This window comes from Primulina huaijiensis, chromosome 11, assembly GCF_012295235.1.
Source record: "Primulina huaijiensis isolate GDHJ02 chromosome 11, ASM1229523v2, whole genome shotgun sequence".
In the NCBI taxonomy this organism is placed as follows: domain Eukaryota; kingdom Viridiplantae; phylum Streptophyta; class Magnoliopsida; order Lamiales; family Gesneriaceae; genus Primulina; species Primulina huaijiensis.
In genome coordinates, this window is record NC_133316.1 from 22,156,964 (window position 1) to 22,179,027 (window position 22,064).

General features: G+C 33.5%; 4 protein-coding genes across 11 annotated transcripts; 2 read left to right on the forward strand and 2 right to left on the reverse strand.

The window, feature by feature from the left end:
* The first annotated feature begins 430 nt into the window (after window positions 1-430).
* Window positions 431-5,398, forward strand: LOC140987648 (uncharacterized). Of its 3 annotated transcripts, XM_073456245.1 has the most exons (9): window positions 431-621; window positions 772-827; window positions 924-1,048; window positions 1,931-2,090; window positions 2,360-2,793; window positions 2,932-3,423; window positions 3,518-3,617; window positions 4,143-4,306; window positions 4,939-5,398. In XM_073456245.1, exons 1-8 carry the CDS (start codon window positions 553-555, stop codon window positions 4,276-4,278), a joined length of 1,572 nt encoding a protein of 523 aa, XP_073312346.1. In that variant the 5' UTR covers window positions 431-552; the 3' UTR covers window positions 4,279-4,306; window positions 4,939-5,398. The 3 variants fall into 3 exon arrangements, with proteins under 3 accessions (XP_073312346.1, XP_073312345.1, XP_073312347.1); XM_073456244.1 differs by having other exon boundaries at window positions 4,143-5,398; XM_073456246.1 differs by having other exon boundaries at window positions 4,158-5,398.
* LOC140987650 (uncharacterized) lies at window positions 4,699-5,854 on the reverse strand. Of its 2 annotated transcripts, none has more exons than XM_073456248.1 (3): window positions 5,535-5,854; window positions 5,152-5,325; window positions 4,699-5,072 (listed from the first exon to the last, which is right to left on the reverse strand). In XM_073456248.1, the coding sequence occupies exons 1-3, from the start codon at window positions 5,563-5,565 to the stop codon at window positions 4,888-4,890; spliced, it is 390 nt and encodes a 129-aa protein (XP_073312349.1). In that variant the 5' UTR covers window positions 5,566-5,854; the 3' UTR covers window positions 4,699-4,887. The 2 variants fall into 2 exon arrangements, with proteins under 2 accessions (XP_073312349.1, XP_073312350.1); XM_073456249.1 differs by having other exon boundaries at window positions 5,152-5,274; window positions 5,535-5,852.
* A 343-nt stretch (window positions 5,855-6,197) lies between these two features.
* On the reverse strand, window positions 6,198-10,590 carry LOC140987649 (uncharacterized). Its single transcript, XM_073456247.1, has 7 exons — window positions 10,247-10,590; window positions 9,970-10,041; window positions 9,321-9,488; window positions 8,641-8,811; window positions 8,307-8,516; window positions 7,584-7,672; window positions 6,198-7,167 (listed from the first exon to the last, which is right to left on the reverse strand). The coding sequence occupies exons 1-7, from the start codon at window positions 10,329-10,331 to the stop codon at window positions 6,508-6,510; spliced, it is 1,455 nt and encodes a 484-aa protein (XP_073312348.1). The 5' UTR covers window positions 10,332-10,590; the 3' UTR covers window positions 6,198-6,507.
* Window positions 10,591-16,885: 6,295 nt separating this feature from the next.
* Window positions 16,886-22,064, forward strand: LOC140987562 (protein GRAVITROPIC IN THE LIGHT 1-like). 5 transcript variants are annotated; one of them, XM_073456120.1, is made up of 3 exons: window positions 16,886-17,153; window positions 17,681-17,794; window positions 20,253-22,064. In XM_073456120.1, exon 3 carries the CDS (start codon window positions 20,253-20,255, stop codon window positions 21,609-21,611), a length of 1,359 nt encoding a protein of 452 aa, XP_073312221.1. In that variant the 5' UTR covers window positions 16,886-17,153; window positions 17,681-17,794; the 3' UTR covers window positions 21,612-22,064. The 5 variants fall into 5 exon arrangements, with proteins under 5 accessions (XP_073312221.1, XP_073312220.1, XP_073312218.1 ...); XM_073456119.1 differs by having other exon boundaries at window positions 16,886-17,794; XM_073456117.1 differs by having other exon boundaries at window positions 17,532-22,064.

Consider the following 22,064-nt stretch of genomic DNA (forward strand, 5'->3'; position numbering starts at 1 on the left):
ATATAAAATTAAAAGATTGTAATGATTTAAAATATAATTTCAAGATAAATATATATATTGTTATCAAATTTGAGCATATAATGCTAACTAACTTTTGTATGTCAGTGTAAGTTCTTTACATTATTACTTTCATAATATTTATTAACTAAATTTGTTGATGTAAATTTATTAGTAATTTTTTTATATCTCTCTCTATTTTTTTTTTCATTTTTCTTCCAACATATATCTAGTTTATTTAAAAGTTTAAATTATCTCATTAAATCTTATTTATTAAGTAAGTATCATATCTTAATAAAATAATATATTTTTTAAACAAAAATGATCAAAAACAAAAAAATTAATATGACATACATAACATGTCACATAATACTAGTGTGTGTGTATATATACATACAAAAAGACATATATAGGTATGTATTGTGTATATATGAGAACGTTTTAACCGTACCAAAATCCCCAAATCGGTGGCGGGAAATATATTGCCCTTTCAAGGAGGGAAAATAAACTGGAAGAAAAGTACCAATTCTTTTTTCGGAGGAGTTTCGTCCAGAAATGGCCGAAATTGAAACCCTAGGTATCCTCGACGAGGTTCGATCAATCGTCTCCGACAAGATTCAAGTGGTAAATCCTTTTTTTCTTCTATCTCTAAATCCAAATTATCACACCAGCTGGAGATTTTATGTTAGGATAATTGCCGACATGCATGAACAATATATGGGGTTTACTCTCAAATTTTTGTTGGTGATGCGTATGAGTTCCTTTTTCTCGTAGGTTTCCTACAAATGGCTTAGTCGAAATTTTTTGGTGTCATCTAATGCCGCAAAGAGGTAACCATGATTAAGCGGTGTAATGATCATCGTTATTCTCTTAGTGTTATTTTATGTTGCCCATTCCGTAACTTGGTTGTAAATTTCTGGGTGTAGGTTGCTACAAGATTTCGTTCAGAAATATGGAAGTGAACTAGAAGTGGTATTTTCTTTATCAGGCTGGTTGAAGGATAAACCTTCTACATACCATATAAGGCTCGTTTCCAAGAATAAGCTTGCAGGTTCATGTTGTTTGTTAACTGAAACTTGTAATCCACCAACTTGTTCAACGGATTGCTTCACCGACTAGAACTTAGAAGTAAAGTCTGCAACAAGATGGAACTCACAAGTCAATCGAATGCGAATTCTCTGTTAATCTGCCGTGGCTTATTACTATAATGGTTATGGCTAACTAGGTGTCCTGGTTTTCATTTGTATGGTATTTCAGGCATCCTATGCTGATAACATGCACCTCAATGTACTCGTTGAGATTTAAAAACTTTATTATGTGGCTAATTGTGGTTTTATTACTCACGCTGTGCAAGAAGGTTGGTCCTCGTACTCCCATGGACGGGTTGTTTGATATGTTATCTTTATCTGCTCATTTCCTATGAGTGATTGTTGGATTGGTCTTATTTCTTTTTTTAATCAAATTTTAACCAAAGTCGTATTTGCAATTTTTTTTATCAATCAGGAAATTGGTTGACAGTTTGTCACAACCTTCTCCATATGGATACTCTTCCCTGTTCCAACAGACTTTTTCCTCTGATAATGTTCTGATTTGCACGTGTATGGAAGTCTTATGGTCACATATCTACCTTCGACAAACCAGGACTTACATGATATCAATGATATTTAAACTTGTATTTATTTGAAGATGCTATTACAAGTTAACAGGGATGTGATTATTTTTATCTTGTGAATTCCTGTTATCATTAAGGATGCTTTATTCTATTTGGGAAACAAATTGAAGTAAAGAATTTTTTTTAACTCTTTACCAAAAGCTTTTTCCCCTGATTATTATTTATTTTTGGAAGGACCCCATGATTTTGGTTTACCCGGTTCAGGATGTTTGGTTTCAAGCGTTAATTTTTCATTTTGTGACACTTTTGCCAACTTTGCAGATGCAAAACAAGAGTTTGATGGGCATTGCTCGGTTCATGTCTACAGTGTACAAGCCTGCCTTCCTAAGTATCCAGCCACCCTTTGGAACCACGAGTTTGTCCAAGCTGAGGATTTCTTTAAGAAGCCAGTGGCAGATGACAATTGTCTACGAGATAATAGGTGTAGTACTAGATCACCTGTTCTGAGATTGATTATTTGAAACATGGAAACCCTAAATGCCTCAACAATTTGTCAAGATGAAACATAAACTGTAATAGTGTTCATTGTGATGAATTATAATTGCAATGTCATTCATACTTCATCGCCTTATGGTGTCATTCATAATCATTGGGCATGTTTATTGTAGCTCTGCTTTTCAAAATGATGAGATGTGCGGCACCTAATTGGTTCCTTTATTAATTCTAAATCAACCGACCTTTGGTTAATAGGTTTTCTGGTGTTTCAAATTCCTTTGTTATGCGAAATGCTGGCAAAACACCTTTGGCCTCTGCTTCTGTGCAGTCAAAGGCAGCAGAAATCTCAGGATTGTCTGTGAATTATTCTTCGCATGGTACTACGGAAATTCCACGCCCTCAGCAGAAAAAAGTCCAGCACTCAAGTCCTAGTGTTGGGATGCCAACTCCTAGCGTTGTAAAAAATGTCCAAGGTGAAAGTGATGTAAAGCTAGATCCGGAACAGGATTCCGACCTTGCTGCAAATGAAGGAAAAGTTCCTCAGCTGCTTCCTAAAAAGAAAAAGGATCAAAATGATAAAAATTCTTCTGGAACAGTAGGCTATCTGGCTAGCATGTGGGGTCGTGCATCCGCAAAGTCAAATCCAGATGTTACTTTGGCGCAAGCCAACTCCAAGCAAAAATCTGCTGGTAAACCCTTTTATTTTTTTACATTCGAATAGTAAATTTGGATTTTTATTTGTCAGAACACTTGACTGCTGGTTATTCTTTTAACAGCCTCGTCTGGTGTTATCTGACTATTTTTTTCGTTATTTTCAATGCAATCAGCTAGTGCTGAGGATCAAATTTCTGCACGTGAAGCAGCAGAACATGTGAGCAGTGATGATGATTGTCAAGATTTTAATGTAAAGAGAACTTCTAATGGCGAAGGAAATAGAAAGAGGAGAGTTGTATTTGATATGTCAGATGAAGAAGATGAGTATCAAGATACGATTAGTGTGCCATCGCCTGATCCTCCAAAATATTTTACTCTAGGTCCAAAGCAAGGGTCAAGCGTTTCAGGCATGGAGTGCAACTTAAGTTTTGATGAGAAGGAAAATAAACCCAAGATCAAGGAAGTGAGAGAAGCTGATGTAAAATCTAAACAGCGTGTGGGTGATAAAACTTTAGTAAAAGGTCAGAAGGATGAATCTCCCATATCAGAGAGGACCGTAAGCCATGTTAGCGGGACTGATGCGAGTATGAGGGATAAAGTGGCTGATGCTGGGTCTAAAAGAAGAAAAGTGTGGAAGACACGGATTGATGAACGAGGAAGAGAAGGTATTTCTATTTGTATAAACTAGTAAGCTTATTTCCTTGCTATTGTATTCATGTTATGCTAACCAATCTGACCTATCCACAAATATGGCTTTAGTTACCGAAGTTGTTTGGGAGGGTGATGAGCCAGAATTAAAATCTAATGATAATTCTGTCAAGAAAGAGGGGAATGATACAGTGAATATGTCTACTGACAGGTTAAATACTCATGTTTTCAGCATTTGCTTTTCATGTCTTCAGTTGCTTTAATCATCTTGCTCTGTAATTATGGATTAAATATTTGTGGCGTTGCCATGTCAACATTCATTAGATGGCCCATCTTGTTCAGTAATTATTTACTATATATGGTGAATTCTGGTCATTGAGATGTAAGATTTAAAAATTTACTTATGTTGATTGCCCTCCTGCATAGATTTCATTTTACCTTTTGAAAATGATCAATGAACCATGTTTAAAGGTCAAACTTTCTTTCGTGGAATCTTTACCTCGTCTGCCCCATAAGGAAAATCACTGCAACGTGTATGATTTTGACGGGAACTATATTTCGACAATCTACCGGGAAAAATGTATGTCGTATGATTTTTAATTTTGTTGTATTATATGCTAGCCTCTTTGAAGTCCTTCAAGTTCTGCCTCCTTGCCAATTGATTGGTGTGATTTTGCGAATGCTGTCCCTTTCATGTTATACTGATTGATTTTCCATGTTAACTGTGGTGTTCTAGGCCACTTGCCGCCAGGAAGTCACCTGCTGTAGGAGGCAATGCTCCAGCAAACCAATCAGGGAAAGGTGGAAACAAGAAAGCAGCAAATAAGGATCCTAAACAAGGAAATATCCTCTCATTTTTCAAGAAGGTTTGAGGAAACAGTTCCATCCCTCAAACCGCAGGTTGATTTTGCAAAACTCTCATTTTCATGTATACGAGTTCTTTAGTTATTTAGAGAAATAGCCTTTTGTAGTTGTAATTAAATCTTATTAAGACTGCTCCTTTCAGTTCTACTGAACTGGGCCACCTTTCATCTTTAAACCATCTAATTGGAGACCAGACACAGATTAAGAGTTCTGAAATCTGCAGCACAGCTCAACAAGTCATTTTAATCCCGTGGTCTCATGCGATCGACTATGATTTTCCCTTTCTCAAGTTTTGAATCTAAAAATACAATATTTTTCATTTCAATCTTGATTAATCAACAACTTTCTGTCTTTTGAGCCCTTTTTTATACAATTTTATTTTATTTTTATTTGGTCCTTTTAAAGTTGTATTTGTTGAAACTAAAATATCTTCCAGAATTTAGATTGCGTGTAAAATATAAACTGATTATATGTTACGCATGTTAGAAAAACAGTGCATATTGTGCGGAAAGATCTAAAGTGATCAGTAAAGCTTGAGTAGTTAGATGAAAGTAGATCGTACACTGATAATTTACTCAAATTTCTCTACATCTTGAAGACAAGTCTGCTTAACTATTTCATCCATCTCGTATCAAGTTTGTTGGGTCACTCAATACATACTTTGGCAGCTTGTATCTCGTGCCTTCTCCATCGAAGCAAACTGTCATATCGGGGTTATGAGCTATGATCCCTGCATTGTCTAAGATTGCCTGAGCAACAGTTGGATCAGCTTCTGCAGCTTCTCTGAGTGCATCCCAAATTTCTATCAGATGCAAAGAATAAGATTTCAAAAAATGGGGTAAGACTTGAGAGTTTTACGTTTTGTGAAATGCTAAATTTACCTTTGGTGCCACCATTGTGAGGAGCGGTATGCCAAAACTCTTCTTGAAGCTGTATAAGCTGATTCTTTGTAAGTTTTTGTGGATGCTTCCAAGGTTTCGGCTTTCTAATATTTCTAACTCTTCCTGTTGTAAAATTACAAATTGTATCAATACAATTCTTAAATTTGTAAAGACCTGGAAATGAAAGAAAATATTAGAGCAGATCAGTTGAGGAGAGGAAGATGGGGCTCTCAATTGAAAAAATAAATATATTTTATTTATATATTTTTAGATATGTAAATTTTGCCTTATTGAATCTAGAGTTATGGTCGTGGCAGAAATCAAGCAACCGAAAATGAGGAGAAATGTGCTTAAATTGAAGGAATCTCAGCATCCTTCCTTACCTTTAGTTTGCTTGGATCCAGTACACCCCATGCTATAGAATCAAATGTGAATTACAAATGAATTTAAATTAACAGTAATGGATGCTGTTAGCTATGGAATTCGTGAAAGTTGCAGCAAGTGTTCTTGGGAAGTGCATGTGAATTTAAGTTGACAGGCCCAAAACTTTCCAAATGTGAAGACATTGATTGAATTTGCTTCTTGTTGTGGAGTAGTTGGTTGGCTGTCATTTTTCACTCTCGTGATAACAATTTTTAATGTTATCTATCCGTCTTTGTTGAACTTGGGAAGCAAACGAATTATGTTGTCGACAAAATGATGCATTTGTATTAAATAATATCATGTACTTTGCCACTCCCATTTGATTGAAATTTTAGCTCAAGGAAGTCGGATTTACGAATTTTGACGAATAACTCGTGTTTTTTAAGATGTTAAATTAGGATTAAAACATATTTGATTGAAACAACTAATGCGATATTTCACCAAAGCTGTCAGATAATGTTCCTTTTACTTTTATCCTTGAAGAAAATAAAATTTTGAAAATTTCCATTACTTTAAGCTCCGGTTCTTGAATATCATGTCAAAATATTCCAGTTACTGGAGTACTAACGTATGCTAGTACAAGGAACAACGGTCGCCACATCTTAAATGCTAACGATGCCAACTGATGCAAAAAAATCCCGCCATTTGTTAGATTAAACTCTCACAAGGGATTGTCATGACCAGGACACAAGATTTACAAGAAACTGAACCTGTCAATATGAACTATCGTAACCGTTCTTTTACCTAAAGACATAGCAAAACCAGGAATCAGGAAGTAAGGTACATAGCCAGCACAGGCAGAACACAGAAATCTTGAACAAACATCTGAGATGCACTTCTAATATTTTTTTCCCAATGGAGAGTCCAGAAAACGTAGCTCTTCCTAGTATAGATGGTTGGCAAGTGAGTAGGCATATACACCAACGATCTACGTTAATAACGATATGAATCCCCATATTTGCTCCTGAGATGAAAAGGATCATACTTTGTACGTTCATAGGTGGTTGCATTGATTTCACCAGGCTTCGACTCCAAAACAGGTGCTCCAAAATTCGTCTCTACGCCTTTCTCTCGCACACGATGCTTTATCTTTTCTTTCTGGCTCTTAGGCCTGACTTGTCCAAACTGTGGAACCTCACTTGACCCATAAAACTCAGCATATTCTTGTCTCCTTGAAGATCTGTGCTTGCTTGATGAATTTGGATCTTTTAAGCTTGTGGAGCAAATTTTAGGAGGCTTTGCGTCTGAAAATCTTTCACTAGGCATTGGAGCATGAGTCTGCCTGGTTTCAGAAAGGGGAGTTGGAGTTCTCTGTTTTCGAGCTAAAGATGGCTCAGCCTCATCCTCAGGCATGATAAAAGTGTCTTTCAGTGGAGTAAGGTTTCTTTGGGAACTATTACGTTTCAAGCCCAAAGGATTGAATTGAACAAAAATGCCACCCAATGATTCCAGGGCAAGTTTGAATAGGTCCCATATTAACTGTCCAAAAGACGGCCATCCAGCTTCTTGTTCACCCTTCACAGGCACAGCAACAGGAGTTGGCAACTCCTTGCTTGCCGATTGCTCTTCAAGTGTGGTTCCACTAGTCCCTTGCTGCAGTTATATGTAATGACAGATTCAGATGCAAAACAATACCAATTTATATACCTCTATTGGAGAGAAAACTCATGTTAGACGTATAAATTCATGTCCTTGGAGATGTAAAACTCGATCACTAAGACAGCTATCAAGCGGACTTCAAAATTATTATCTTGAAAATATATAGTGATGGACATCAAATCTTCGACAAACCATAATTCATAATAATAGTTATAGAACCAATGCTCCATGGAGTCATTGATTTATCCTAAGAAAGATTAATGCTTCATTAGGTAGAGGAATAGAAGGGGCTAAAACCATCACAACTTTGAGAAGATTAACAAGAACATATAAGAAGCCGTTTCTTTTCCCATTCTGATTAGTAATTACCAAGTATAAGTGGAAAGCAAAGAGAGAATTAAAAAATGTACCATCCTGGAGAAAATTGAGGAGCCAAATCCTCGTTGAAGCATACATGAAGTGTACCCAACTAGGATAGCACCAACAACCATCAAAAGATCTGCATGAAATACTTATTGTCTTAATCTTATGTGCACAATTTACAAAAAAGCATACCCAGAAACAACTTACTTGACGATAATAAGTACAACTTGAAGAAATATGTTCTTTTCCTAACTACATTTAACACCTCCTTGCAGTATAAATCTCTGCCTTCTTTACACAAGCTATTTCTATCTGGTATGCTGGTATCACGATACATATACCTAGTTATTTGCAAGTATCTCAACAAAAAATATATTGTGACTCAATAATTAATTTTCCTGTATCATTCCCCATTCTTGGCAGCCCTGATACGTAAAAACGCTGTTCATAATATGAACTTGTCCACTACTAGTATTATGACAGTGATTCAGTGGCATCCCCAGAACGAAAATTCGAATAACATTAAGTCATGAAATTATATTTTCATATCTATAACATTAAAAGTGAATCTATTGAAAATATTAAGAGATAGGGGGTTACTTCCCCTGCCCACCCATTGGCTCTGCCAGTGCAGTAATTCTCTCTCTTTTACTTTGAAAGAGATAATAGAACAGACATCAAATAAAACTTTATGTAGAGAGAATATAAATATTGACCAAAAAAAAGCAAGAATGCTTGGGCTCGCAAATATTTGGAAGTAATCCACAAACCTGTAGTTGATACAGAGTTGTTCTCGTAATAACAATCTTCCTTGTTCAGAGAGATTTGGCGAAGAGCAGCATTACCTCTGTCAATAACTAATAACGAACAACTAGGCCTTACATATATGACATCAAAGTCATTTGAGAATTTTGCATCTTCACTTGGCCCATCTCTGTATCCTGCAACATTTGATTTTCCTCCAGCAATAGTTGTCACACCTGTAGTAACAGTCCCACTTAGCTTTTCTAAAGGTCTATCAATTTTCTTTCAGAAGCAATCTTGTAATATAAAACTTCAACGACAATAATTGGTAAACATTCAACTCTAACAAACTCAGGAAACCTGCTTCTCCAATCTTTCTAATGGCAAGATTTGACGTATCGGCAACATAAACATTCCCTTTATCGTCAATCGTAACTCCTTTTGGATGATTGAAACGAGCATCACTTGGTTTTCCATCCACATGGCCAGTGTGACCCTGAAATGATCCCGCAACCAATCTTGCTCTGCTGTCTGCATCAATTGAAAAATAGATCCATGAAACTAAAATAACAAGAATAACATGACAGAAACTGTTCAATATTTTTTTAAGGTGAGGTAAAGATTTGGTTCAAGTACTATTCTCATTTTGCAACACATAGCTCTGGCTTCAGGCATGATCCTAACCGACAATTCTATAACAGATGAAAGAGAATGAGAATAGCACGTGAAATAAACAATTCAGAGTTCTATGCATCAAGAGTCTGAAAAGAATTTTTTTATGACCAACATCAGTAGTGCTTCCATAATGTCTACTTGATAGGGTGTTGATGCAGTCAACCTTGGAATGAGAAGGCAACCAAAAAAGAATAAACTACCCTTCTCCTCATATGTACATCCACAACAACCGCAAAAGACAAAGAACCGTCAGCTTCTGAGAGATGAAACTTTATAATACAGAGAAGCTGTCTCGGTTACTTATCTAGGATAGGTTCCAAAGATTTTTAAGTTTGCAATAGGGTAAAGAGAAGAGGTTCACTCACATTGGGATAGTGGTGGTGTAATCCGCATGATGTTGTTATTAACAGCATCCACAGCAAAGAGCTCTCCATCTTGTGAGACTCGGATGGAGTATGGTACAACCCCAAGCTTACTCCCTTCCACAACTGTCTCAACCAGATATCCATCTTCAAATTGAAGCACATTGGCATCTGCATAAAGACCAAAATAAACTGATAACATACACATACAAGCATGATATTTGCCTTTTGACTAGCATTTATGATATCAAACTAGAGGAGTCCCTTTCCAACCATACAATAAATGGATAATCCTTTTATTAAAAATAATAATAATAATAATCTCGTGTTTAAAAGCAACGATAACCATAGGTTTTCAACCAGGATTGGCCTTTAGAATCCTTAGTTTATGATTCCTGTTCAAGCATACTTTCAAGTAACTATTAGAATTAGCTTTCGGAATTTATGCTCCTCCATGTCCAAGCAAAGTTAGGCATAGTTCTTGCTTACGAAAATATATCAATATGCGTTTTTCTTTTTTCTTTTTTTATTTTTTTTTAAAAGAAGTCCATATGCAACACAGACTGAAAATAGAACAATGACCCTAAATATTGTTTGTTTAACTATAAAAATAAGAAATTGAAAAAAAAAACAGCGGCAACGTTGGTTTTACCTGATTGGTGTTGTGTTTTGGATGACGACTTGGTCCATTTCACAATAGAGGACAAGTGCTTTATCAGTGGCCCTGAAATATTAGATAAAAACTAAATAAAATAATAATCAACAAATACACCACACCTATCATAAACACGTTAAGATCCCACCAAAAATCACTAAAATCAAGAAGTTCAAACTTCTTTCTTGCAAATTCAGTAAACAAACGATTCCCCGCTTAGAAGCGCAAACCAAAATCAGAGCTGAACAAAAATAAATGTGGATCAAATCAGTACCCGCAGGAGCAGCATGAGCTTGAAACTGAATCACATAGACAACAATGGAGGCTAAAGAAAAACAATAAAGAAGGGCAGACCTCATTACTTCACCCAATTTAAAAGGTTTCAAACAAAAGTTAAAAGACCCAAAAAAGCGAAACGCTTAGATTTTCTTAGTGGAAGTAAATTACAGACAACAGATTAGTTCTGCATTTAGCTTGAACCCATCGTGATTTGGGTGTTAGTTTGGAAAGTATAACACCTTACTAAGATGGAAACAGCTCTTTTTACAGTGCTTTTTCTCTCTTTTTCGAAAAATACAGCACAGAAGAAAAGTGCATCTTTCGGGGGAACAGTACAAAATCTACTCTCAGCTTGTACTTGTGCTGATGAGATTAACAAACAAGTACTTTCGGGTAAGCCCAGAGAACATAGTTGGCCCAAAAAGAGAACTAAAAATTAATATAATAAATGAGCCCAACAAATCAAGGGTTGGACCCAATTAAATCAAATTAGGGTTTCCGTATTATTATACCAATACGTGCCATATTATAGACCAACTTTAAACATTAAAAAAAGATACTATTAATTAAAGAAATATTTTTTAAATATGTAATAAAATTTAAAAGATAATACTAAAAAAATAAAAAAAAAATCAGTCGATATATTCAAAGGTGAATGATCGATTAGTTCGTGCCACACAAGATAAAAGAGTTAAATTGAATTCATTTTCAAACTATGTAAATCAATATGACAAAAACTTGTGTGACTGTCTCACGGATCGTATATTGTGATACAGATCTATTATTTGGGTCATTCATGAAAAAGTATTACTCTTTATGCTAAGAGTATTACTTTTTATTGTAAATATCGGTAGTGTTGACCCATCTCACAGATAAAGATTCGTGAGACCGTCTCACATGAGATCTATTCAATCAATAATAATAGATGAGAAGCAAACTCACTCAATTGATTTCACGTAAAAATTGAGCTAAATGAAAATATTTCCATTTAAATTTTATTGATTGAATTTATTCACTAAATTAAATCAAACGGGTAAATAATTTAAAATTCAAATTAACCCAATCTTGAACTTGATATTTTAAATCCACGCACGTAATAATAGAAATTCGAGGTTGGATACAGATATTGTATTTTTTAAAAAAAATTAAATAAGTTCAGTTTTTTATGTGTTTTTTATATATATATAAAAAAAGTAGAAGTTTTGATGTTTGGGTAAATTTTTTTTTTTTAAAATATTTTTATTTTAAATAAAAGTAGAAGTAAAAAATACCCAAAAAAATATCTTCTAAAAGATCATTTTTTTAGTTTTTTTTAAAAAAAATTGTAACTAAACATTTATTTTAAAAAAACATATATTTTTTAGCATTTTTTCCAACCAAACGTATTCTTAATGGTAACAATTTGAAAGCTTGCTCTAAATTATTTTTCAATCATGATTTGATTTCGTTTGAGTTCATCGGATGTATAAAAATACTTTTCAAGTGGAAAAAAGTCATATTTGGAGGGAAAGAGAACTATAAAAAAAGGTAAAAATGACTTAAATTATACTTAATTATTTTAATTTTTAATTAAATCAACTAATGGGACATAAAAGTTAAGTGAGCCACAATAAATATTGGCATGTACAATTCAAATATATTAGCTCGCCCTTTTTTGTGGATGAATAAATTGAATATAACCTACCTCATTTATCTACTATCTATATTATTATATTATTAAGTATGAGATTTTTAGAGTAACTACTTTAAAAAACATCAATATATTTAATTTCATAATTAATTTTCTTATCTACTAAAAAACTCCTCGAGTCACTATATATTTTACATAAAAAAATTTTAAACAAAACTTCTCTTTTAAATCGAATAATTCTTCTAAATTGAAAATAATTTTGTGTCATTTGTTTAGTATTATTTGATCAAATTAAAAATAATAATAACACATACAACTCGTGTGCATCTTTTACTAGTATTAATTAAACGTGCATTAAATACTCTCTGGGACAACTAAAATAATTAAATATATGATTACAATTATACTAAATGGCTAATTTATTCTCATAATTTTCTTAATTAATGTGATATCTCACCGGTAGATTTTGATACATGATTTCGAACCTGTAAATTACGCCAATCAACTAAACTACACTTGATAATTCTTGTGTGACATGCTCACTCAAAAAATATTAATATGAAATAAAACATATGACTAATTTGTCATATGTACACTTAACTTGTCAACTTGGATACCCTCGTATCTACTTTCTCCTTCCAATCAGTTAAGATTACATTACAAATTATCGTAAAGTTTTTTTAAATTAATAAAAAAACTAAAATGGCCAATTTTGATTGAATAGGTCTCTTGTGAGACGATCTCACGAATCTTTATATGTGAGACGGGTCAACCCTATCGATATTCACAATAAAAAGTAATATTTTTTTTAAAAAGTAATACTTTTTCGTGGATGATTCAAATAAGAGATTCGTCTCACAAAATACGACATGTGAGACAGTCTCACACAAGTTTTTGTCAATTTGATTAGATATTAATTAAACATTTAAAATTGATTGAGTATTTCGATATCTTAAACTTAAGATTGACTCACTGTTTTGGTTCAAACGTCATTTTTATATCTTTTTTTCCCAAAAAATCGACGTTAAACTATAAGTCATTGGTCGTAGTTCAGGTTTTAATTATCGGAAATGGATATTTCGAAACGAATCGAAATGAACAGTTTTTGAATTATTTGATGTCTGAGATCAATTAACCGATCTTCACACACACACACACACATATATAGACATGACAAATTTGACATAAAGTAAGAACATTTATTTAACAATAAGTAATGTCTTTTTTCAACGTTACATCATATATATATTATTTTTTAAAATAAATGACAAATTAGACATAAAGTAAGAACATTTGTTTAACAATATGTAATGACTTTAACAATACATGACAAATTAGACATAAAATAAGAACATTTGTCAAACCAATATTCTATCTGAGTTATCCATATAAAAAATTTATTTTTTTATTGTAAATATATATAGATTTAACTCGTCTCATAAATAAATATCAGTGAGACCGTGTCATAAGGTACACACTCCTTTAAAAATATCAAAAATGTTAGTGAAAGATGGTGCATTTATTTGTTTGTTTTCTTTTTATGCACACGACAATGTGTGAGAGATCAAGATATCGACTTGTGAAGCATAAAAAAAGAAAAAGCGACATCGTTATTTCTCTCGTGCCTTAATTAATTTATTTTGTAAATTGAATCATCCGATGGGAAGGGGCTTAACATTAGTTTAATATAGTGTATCCTTTTGCTATAGATACAGGAACTAACTTGGGAATTATTTGTTTAGATTAGATTCATATATTCCAAAAAGACTTTATATATTAAAAAAATAAATCTTTTTGTGATATAGTTCAACATATTTATATCCGTGATACATATTAACTTGATTTATTTATAGAATTAAAAATAATATTTTTCATGAATCGAGTCGGATATGAAATCCGTCTCCCATAATTGTGTCGTGAGACGGCCTGATAAGAGTTTTTATGATTAAATTAAGGCTAGTATGCCGAGCACGTGTTTTCTTATAATATTTATAATTTTTTCCGCTTACTGCATGTTTGTGTAAAGTAAATATATAATTTAGTAATTTCCTTTCGTTTTTTAATTAATTAACTGATTTTTTTTTGTATTTTTACATTTTTTTGATGAAGTATAATTTGTCCTGATTTTGTATATTTAATAATTTTTTTTTTTAGTTTTAAGGGTCATTAAAATTTGTGGTTTGTTGGATGCACATTTGGAACAAAATAGTTCGGAAACTGTCTAAATATCTCTTACATCATATTAGTAAGTACATATATTGAAAGCTATTGATTAATTATGTCGACCCAAAGACAACAGAATAATTTCAAATCTGCATAAACCAAAATCATTATAACGAATGGAATATATTCAATGCAATAAACTTAAGATAATAATTTAAAATCAATCAGTCCAATTATTATATGAGTAAATACTAATATAGTTTGATTGCAATTCAATGAAATAATTATTTTCGAAATCAAAAAGTTTATAATAATTGAAGATTGAACTCTACAAATTAAGTCAAATATTTTATTGTGAGACAGTTTCACATATCTTTATACGTGAAACGAGTCAACTATGCTCATATTTACAATAATAAGTAATATTTTTGGTATAAAAAATAATATTTTTCATTGATGATCCAAATAAATATTTATATCACAAAATTGATTCATGATATCATCTCACTTAATTTTTTTATTTGTATTTTATACATGAATCATTAGCTCCAGTACTCAAGCTCTACCTTCATTCCTTCCTTCCTTTTTCCACTTTGGATTTGGAAAAGTATAAGATCTATGTTTTAAAAAATATATAAGAAATCAACGACCAGATTTTCGAAATCGTGACAAATGATTTTGTATAAGGCAAAAACTTGTGTGAGACGGTATCACATGTCGTATTTTGTTAGACGGATATCTTATTTTGACTATCCATTAAAAAAATATTATTTTTTATGCTAAAAGTATTAATTTTTATTGTGAATATCGATATGGTTGACCCGTCTCACAGATAAAGATTCGTGAGACCGTCTCACAATAGACCTACTCTTTGTATAAACATCAAGAATAAAGCAGTTTTTTAATTTTAAAATAGAATTTATTAATTTTTTAAATTGATATGATATGAGCTAACATAAAATATAAAGAAAAATGTGATATATATTTTATTAGGTTTTTAAAATTTCTTTTTTTAAAATAAAATAACTACTAGTTGGTAATTTAATTAAATAAAGAAAGATATGTATGACCGCATATAAGTGAAACTTAAAAAGTCACGAATAATAATACAATGAAAACGAAATATATAATTCATTGATGTGAAAAAATTGTTATATGACGAACTCTGTATTTATAATACTTAGTAAACTTTAGCAACCGATCACACCCGAAGTTTACAGTATATAATAATATAATTATCAGTTTAATTTTTTTTTTGGTACTAATTATTAAAAATTAAATAAAAAATTAATAATATTACTTAAAATAAGTATACGAGACAATTATAAAACTAGATTCCAAACCGATTGATAATCTTGAATTTAGAGATAAAAATATTAACATAATGTTGATATAATCTTAACTTTTTTAATGGTAAACAAAATAATAATCTTTTTAATAATATTTGAGATTATGCAAATTTTAATAAAAAAAATTTTTGGTGTGGATTTCGAACTGCCCTGGAATTTTCGATGAAAATTAAACAAAAAGTCAAAAGATATGATTCATTTCAATAAATAAAAAAATAAAAAAATTTGACCAATATTTTGAAAATTTGAATGTAATCTGGAACAAGTTAAAGCTACAAGTTGGATTAAAAATTAATGAGTCCAGGGAGACGACGCCAATTGCCACCAATAATTTGTGGAGAGATCTCGATTCTAAGAGTAGTTTTCTTGTGAGACGGTCTCATGAATTTTATCCGTGAGACGGGTCAGCCCTACCGACATTCACAATAAAAAATAATACTCTTAGCATAAAAAATAATACTTTTTCATGGATGACCCAAATAAAAGATCCGTCTCACAAAATACGACCCGCGAAACCGTCTCACACAAGTTTTTGCCCCATTTTCCAAATTGCAGTGCAGATGATATAATTTATAACGTGTATTTAATCATACGTAAATGAGCTCTTCTTTCAACAAATTAAATTATATATGTATATACACACACTACTATATTATACAATACAAAACTCATGTGAGATAGTTTCACGAGTCAATTTTATTGTACTGACCTCAGATTAGGGTCAGTTTTGGTATTCACGTCAACGTGTGAGACCTTAGAGTAGCTACTTTAGAAGACACCAAAATATTTAATTTCATAATTACCCTTCTTACCATATTAAAAACATTCTCAAGTCACTCCATATTTTACGTAGAAAAGTCTAAAAATTTTTTTTTTTTAAAGCGAACAACTCTTGTAAATTGAAAATAATTTCGTGTAAATTGTTTAATATTATTTGATCAAATAAAAAATAAAAATAATACATACCACGCGTGTGTCTCTTTTACTAATATTGATTAAAGACGACAATATCATACTAACCACTTTTGGTAAATTGATATGAATTTTTATCAAATTACATCATAATCCTGAATAAAATTGTAATTGATCAATCGTTAATTTTTATAATTATGATATTAAAAATTAAAAAAAAAAATTTAAAACCGTACAAGCGCAACGCGTGATCACGGATTCTAAGATATACGAGCCATGCTCAGGGGTTGGAGTACGAACTAACGACACTTTGGCGATATTTTCCTATTAAATGCTTCAAACGGTTCACATGTAGGCCGGACACATGCAATTAACTCGTTGGGACATCATCCACCGTCCATTTCATCCATACGGCGACAATGTCACACCCACGTCTTTGAGACAAAGCCACAAGAACTTACAAAATACCCCACTTCCACAGTTGAATCTTTTGACAATCTCAAGGATACAATTGTCCAAATAATAATAATAATAATAATAATAATAATAATAATAATAATAATAATAGTAGCGAAGAATTAATCCGTGTTTTTCATTCCTCTGTCTCGCATTTTCTCTCGCCATTTTTGTCTCTCCCCCTCTCTAAAAAACAAAAAAAATTGTTCTTTGATGCTTCTCAATCCTACAAAAGGCCCTGGAGTAGAGTCCATGTCACTTTGCTGGAACCATTTACGAGCTAGCAGTTCCAGGAAATCCTAACCCTCTATATTGAAAGTTCCTTTATTTTTCTCTCTGCAAACTCATCGTTGAAGCTTCTTGATTTCTGAGAAATTTATGCCACAGCCAAGGTTGGTTCGCGTGCTTTCCTTTTTTATTCTCGAGTTCTGGGTTCTTTCTGATAAAACGCGAGGCATGTTTCTCTAAGGGGGGTGTGTAGTAAACTGGGAATGGTCGTTGTTCAGAAGCTTCCCATTAAGGCCTGTCTCTCGTGTATTTGTTTATCCCCCATTTCGTACCATTTCTTACATTTTTATTTATTTATTTATACCCTTTCATTTAAACCATATGTTTAAGAGTTTCATTTATTTATTTATCAATTAAAACCAGTAAAGATCGGATTTTTTTGGTAGTCAGGCGCTCGGCGGTCTGGGATCTTGTTTTCTTTCTGAGTGTTCAAACGAGCCTTCTCCTTTCGGCTAATTTACCTTTCTCTTTTTTCTTTGAAGGCTTTCTATTCCGAGTAAAGGCTTGAACTTTCTCTGTCCTGTTTGGACATTTACCAAAAACTCAGACCGTCACACGCTTGTGTATCTATAATCTGCGTATCTTTTTAGATTAAAATCTTGCTTGATGGATTTCTGCTCGTTGGTTTTAGGGGTTAGAAATCTGATAACAATTATGGAATGATGTTGGCGTTTTATTGTTTCTTGGGATTCACATTGCCGTGAATAAAAGCCTAAATCTGCTGTTTCTCTGCCTTTTTTGGGTGGTATCAGTATTTTCTGTTTTTCCCGAATGGGGTAACAGTAATTTTTGTGCTTTGTAATAAAATTGAATAATGTTTGCTGTGTAGCTGTAAATGCTTATCTTTAGACTCTGGTTTCTTACAATGATGAATGGTGTGTTGTCCTATTGGGTCTGGAGTACGATGAGTTTTTATAACCTGTGGAGACCCCTGCAATTGCTATCTTGTGCCCCTTTCATTTTTCACGTGAGTGAGAAAGACCACCGATATAAGTGAATATGACGTGGAACCATGAGTTGTCATTGTTGAAACATTTTCCGGAGACGAGTTTTTGTCCGTTGGATGACTTTATTTTGTTGGTACAATTTACAGTATGTGTCTTTTTATGTATTTGGACCGTTGATGTGAATTGCAGGTCTTGATTAAAATCTTTATATTGGTAATCGATGGGGCCTGTTTTCTTGCAGTTGGATGGCTGACATAAGATAAATGTGAATCAAATTTTTTTGTGGGTCCTTTGGGATTGTATGCGCCTTACGATATATATTTTTTTGTGTGTGTGACCGTCTAGTGTCTTTTCACTTGCCCTATGATTGCAGAATGCTTTATGGTGTTGTGTATTGGGCCATGGGAATCCAATAACGTGAAGTCTTGATTGTGCAATATCCATTATTGAGTACTCGAACCTATATTTGCCTAATAATACCCTGTTTCCACCTTTGAACTTCCTCGGTTTGCCAATCATGCTTCCTCGTTATTGATATGATTGGCACTGGGGACCGACACCCCGTTTCTAAGTGGTGGCATGTTTAAATTAACTGGATTCATCATTTAACCGCTTTTCCCGCGACTTTCATGACCTAGCTCTGTTCGACACGTGTGCTTTACTCGTAATTGGTTCGTGTTTTAAAGGGAAAATGCGACATTTTCGAGTCAGTTATATTATGTGTATTAACTTTCGAGTCATTATATCATGTGAATTAATTCCACTTGCCTCGTGATTCAGCACTTTCTTTTTCGATGTACCTGTGGGTGTTTTGAACCTGCGCCATTTGGCAGTTTTACTTTACTCATTGACTCCTTTGAGAAAGGTTAAGACACTTGTCTTTTGGTGTGCTCACCCTTCTTTGTTCACACGCACGTGTTCAGTATTGATTTTGTGATATGCCGTCTCGCGTTAAATTGTTGAACATGTTTCATAATTTTATAAGATGACGAGTACGATTATTTTTGCAATTTGGGTTAATTATTTTTCGAAGATGAGTACAAATGCAAAGCCATTGTTAGTGAATCCCATTGTGCGTAGTTTTCTTGCATGGACTTGTGAGCTCGGGGCGTGATAAGGTCTGCATTTGTCACTCCTCCGACATAATTTATCATGTGAAAGTAACGTAGGAACGATTCGACAATCGCTTGTGCTGTTTCTAATTCATTTAGCTAATATACAAGTTATTTGATTAGTTCATCACCTAGAGTGAAGCTTGTAAGGGACCTATTGGTGCTGAGTGGAGATTAAGTTTTGTCTCAGATGTGGACTTCACTTCTCTTGTTGCGTAATACATTGAATATTGGACAACCACCATTGCCTCTCAGTGATGTAATTAGCATGATAGGTCGACGGTCAGATATTTTTTATGAATATATGGCTATATACAGTTAGCTCTAGTAGTCTCAAAGAGAATGAAATAAAATTTCTACCAATTTAAGGAAACCCATTGTTCTTTTGTTATCATGTATGTATAATGCATAAATATTGGTTAGCATGGGTTTGTGTTGCTCAAACTTTATCTGGTTTAATATATTATTTCAAATGATGGCTACATACTTTTCACTAGCCCTTTATTCCTCTTGCCTCTTTTTTTTATTTCACATCCGTCTCACAAAGCTCTCTTGCTGGGACATATTTATCTTTTTTAAAATTTAAAGCTAGGGTGTAGATCAGTTTGGTTTCAGTGGTTTCGGTTTCAGAAATTTAGAAATCGTCGGTTTTGGCTTGAGTAATTTAGAAAATTTCGGTTTTGATTCTGTTTTAAATCAGTTTTGATTCAGGTTCAGCTCGGTCTTTTGCCTTAAACCACAAAAATTGTATATGGTTCTGTTTTGATATTCAATGCACATTTTGGTATCTTCAAATTGCAAACCAAACTGAATTTTCTGGTTTCTCATGTACACCCGTAATTTAAAAAAAAAACATGCGATCGAGTGTCAAAGGTTCGATCATGTTTGACTGTTTATGCTTCTATCCATCTTTCATGAAGGGGAAGCCAAAAGAAATTCCATTTGCCTTTAATGGTCTTTGGTTGAGGAGTTAAAGTTTGTGGTTTCCACCTTTTATTTGAAAATGCTCATTATTCATAGTTATGTAGTCATCATTATATCACACTTTTTGTTTGCTTTTGTAACCATTGCATCTACTGAATATTTTAAAAGCTCTTGTATATTTGATAAAAAATTTGACATTCTCTTCATTTTCTTGACTCAGATGGATTCAGTAAAACGTTCAGAGGTCACCCCAAGTAAGAGTCGTTTGGCACGCACTTTTGCCAAGGTTTTACACATTCGAGCTGTGGCAGGGATATCATCAGATGATGGAATTCATGAAAAGACGAAATCCTGTGAAAAGTTAAAGAAAAATCAAAAGAAGGATGCGTCTGTTCCTTTATATAATGATGATGACGAGGAACGACAGAAAAGGGTGGTTAAGGAAGCGTTTCTTGCAAAGCTTTTTGCCAGTTTATCTTCCTTTAAAGCTGCATATGCTCAGTTGCAATTTTCTCAGTTTCCATATGATGTTGAGGGGATTCAATCTGCAGATCAGATAATCGTACTGGAGCTAAAAAATTTGTCTGAACTGAAACAATCTTACTTGAAAAAACAGTTGGACGAAAGTTCTCTAGAGACCAGTCTACTGTTGTCTGAAATTCAAGAGCAAAAGAGTGTTCTGAAAACATACGAGATTACAAGTAAGAAGTTGGACTCTCAACTTAAACTTAAAGACTCTGAAATCATCTTTCTGAAAGAGAAATTTGTGGAGGCGAGTGTGGATAATAAATCAATCGAGAAGAGAATAAACTCAAGCGGGCAGTTCATTAAGCTTGAAAATAATGAGTTGTCAAGCTTAAGGGTGAGCCATTTCATTGCTTATACTCGGCAAACTATTAAATCGGTAAGGGCCTTTGTGCGGTTGCTAGCTAGTGAAATGGAATCTGCAAACTGGGATTTGGATGCTGCAGCTTGCTCTATTGAACCGGGAGTTTCGTTTTGGAAAAAGAATCATATATGCTTTGCATTTGAATCTTTTGTATGCAGAGAAATGTTCGATTGCTTCAGTTATGACAACTTCTCTACCCATCCCGAGTCTTCTTCCGAGCAGAAAAAGCGACCCAACTTAAATTTCGACATATTTTGTGAGATGAAATCTATGAGACCAGCAGATTATTTAGCTTGGAAACCGAAGTCAACTTTTGCTTCTTTTTGCCGTGCAAAATACCTGAAACTCATGCATGCGAAAATGGAAGCTTCTCTGTTTGGTGATTTGAATATGAGGAATCTGTTGAGTTCCGGTGAAATCCCAGAGACACCATTCTTCTCCGCGTTCGCTGAAATGGCAAAACGTGTTTGGCTCCTTCATTGCTTGGCTTTATCATTTGATCCTGAGGTCTCTATCTATCAAGTGAAAAAGGCGAGTCGTTTTTCGGAAGTTTTAATGGAGAGCGTAAACGAGGAGGCTTTCTTCTTGTCAGACGGCACTCCTGAAACTGATCCGCGTGTGGGTTTCACTGTGTTTCCGGGCTTCAAGATCGGAAAGACTGTTGTTCAATGCCATGTGTATCTCTGCTGATGTCGATGCCTAGTGAGATGCCATAAGATTCGATCATGGGCTCGTAACATCAAAGATTGCACCGGAGATCTTTGTGTTTATCACTATAGTTATTTTTTTATTCATATCGAATGATTCCTCGAGAGTAATTGACATGGCTTGCCTGGCGTGAGAACCTTTTGTGACCATTTAGGATTATCAGGGGACGTGGGGAGATTCCTTGCACTTGGAGCTCTCACAAGTTTTGCCAATGTATCTGGTTGGAAGTGGAAACTGTACATTCTAGTACTCTTGTCATTTTATACTTTTGTTTTTGGATTAATAAGCACATGATAGATTATTTGTTTTTCTAGCTTTAGCATGATTTCACTTGTTTTATTAGTTAAAATTTTTGTTAAATATTTTATCATGTACCTTTATTTATTTAGACTCTTGAAATATTTTAAACAATTATTATCTCTTATGTTTGACTCA

Excerpts from the sequence above, each read along its gene's own strand:
- LOC140987562 (XM_073456117.1), top strand. The coding sequence starts at position 20,112 with ATGCTCATTATTCATAGTTATGTAGTCATCATTATATCACACTTTTTG.
- LOC140987650 (XM_073456248.1), bottom strand. The coding sequence starts at position 5,565 with ATGGGGTGTACTGGATCCAAGCAAACTAAAG. Across the intron at positions 5,326-5,534 it reads TGGATCCAAGCAAACTAAAG|GTCTTTACAAATTTAAGAAT; the intron begins GTAAGGAAGGAT and ends TTTCATTTCCAG. Across the intron at positions 5,073-5,151 it reads TCACAATGGTGGCACCAAAG|AAATTTGGGATGCACTCAGA; the intron begins GTAAATTTAGCA and ends TGCATCTGATAG.
- LOC140987649 (XM_073456247.1), bottom strand. The coding sequence starts at position 10,331 with ATGAGGTCTGCCCTTCTTTATTGTTTTTCTTTAGCCTCCATTGTTGTC. Across the intron at positions 8,517-8,640 it reads TAGAAAGATTGGAGAAGCAG|GTGTGACAACTATTGCTGGA; the intron begins GTTTCCTGAGTT and ends CTGTTACTACAG. Across the intron at positions 7,673-8,306 it reads CAACTCTGTATCAACTACAG|ATCTTTTGATGGTTGTTGGT; the intron begins GTTTGTGGATTA and ends TATTTCATGCAG.
- LOC140987648 (XM_073456244.1), top strand. The coding sequence starts at position 553 with ATGGCCGAAATTGAAACCCTAGGTATCCTCGACGAGGTTCGATCAATC. Across the intron at positions 2,091-2,359 it reads AATTGTCTACGAGATAATAG|GTTTTCTGGTGTTTCAAATT; the intron begins GTGTAGTACTAG and ends TTTGGTTAATAG. Across the intron at positions 2,794-2,931 it reads CTCCAAGCAAAAATCTGCTG|CTAGTGCTGAGGATCAAATT; the intron begins GTAAACCCTTTT and ends CAATGCAATCAG.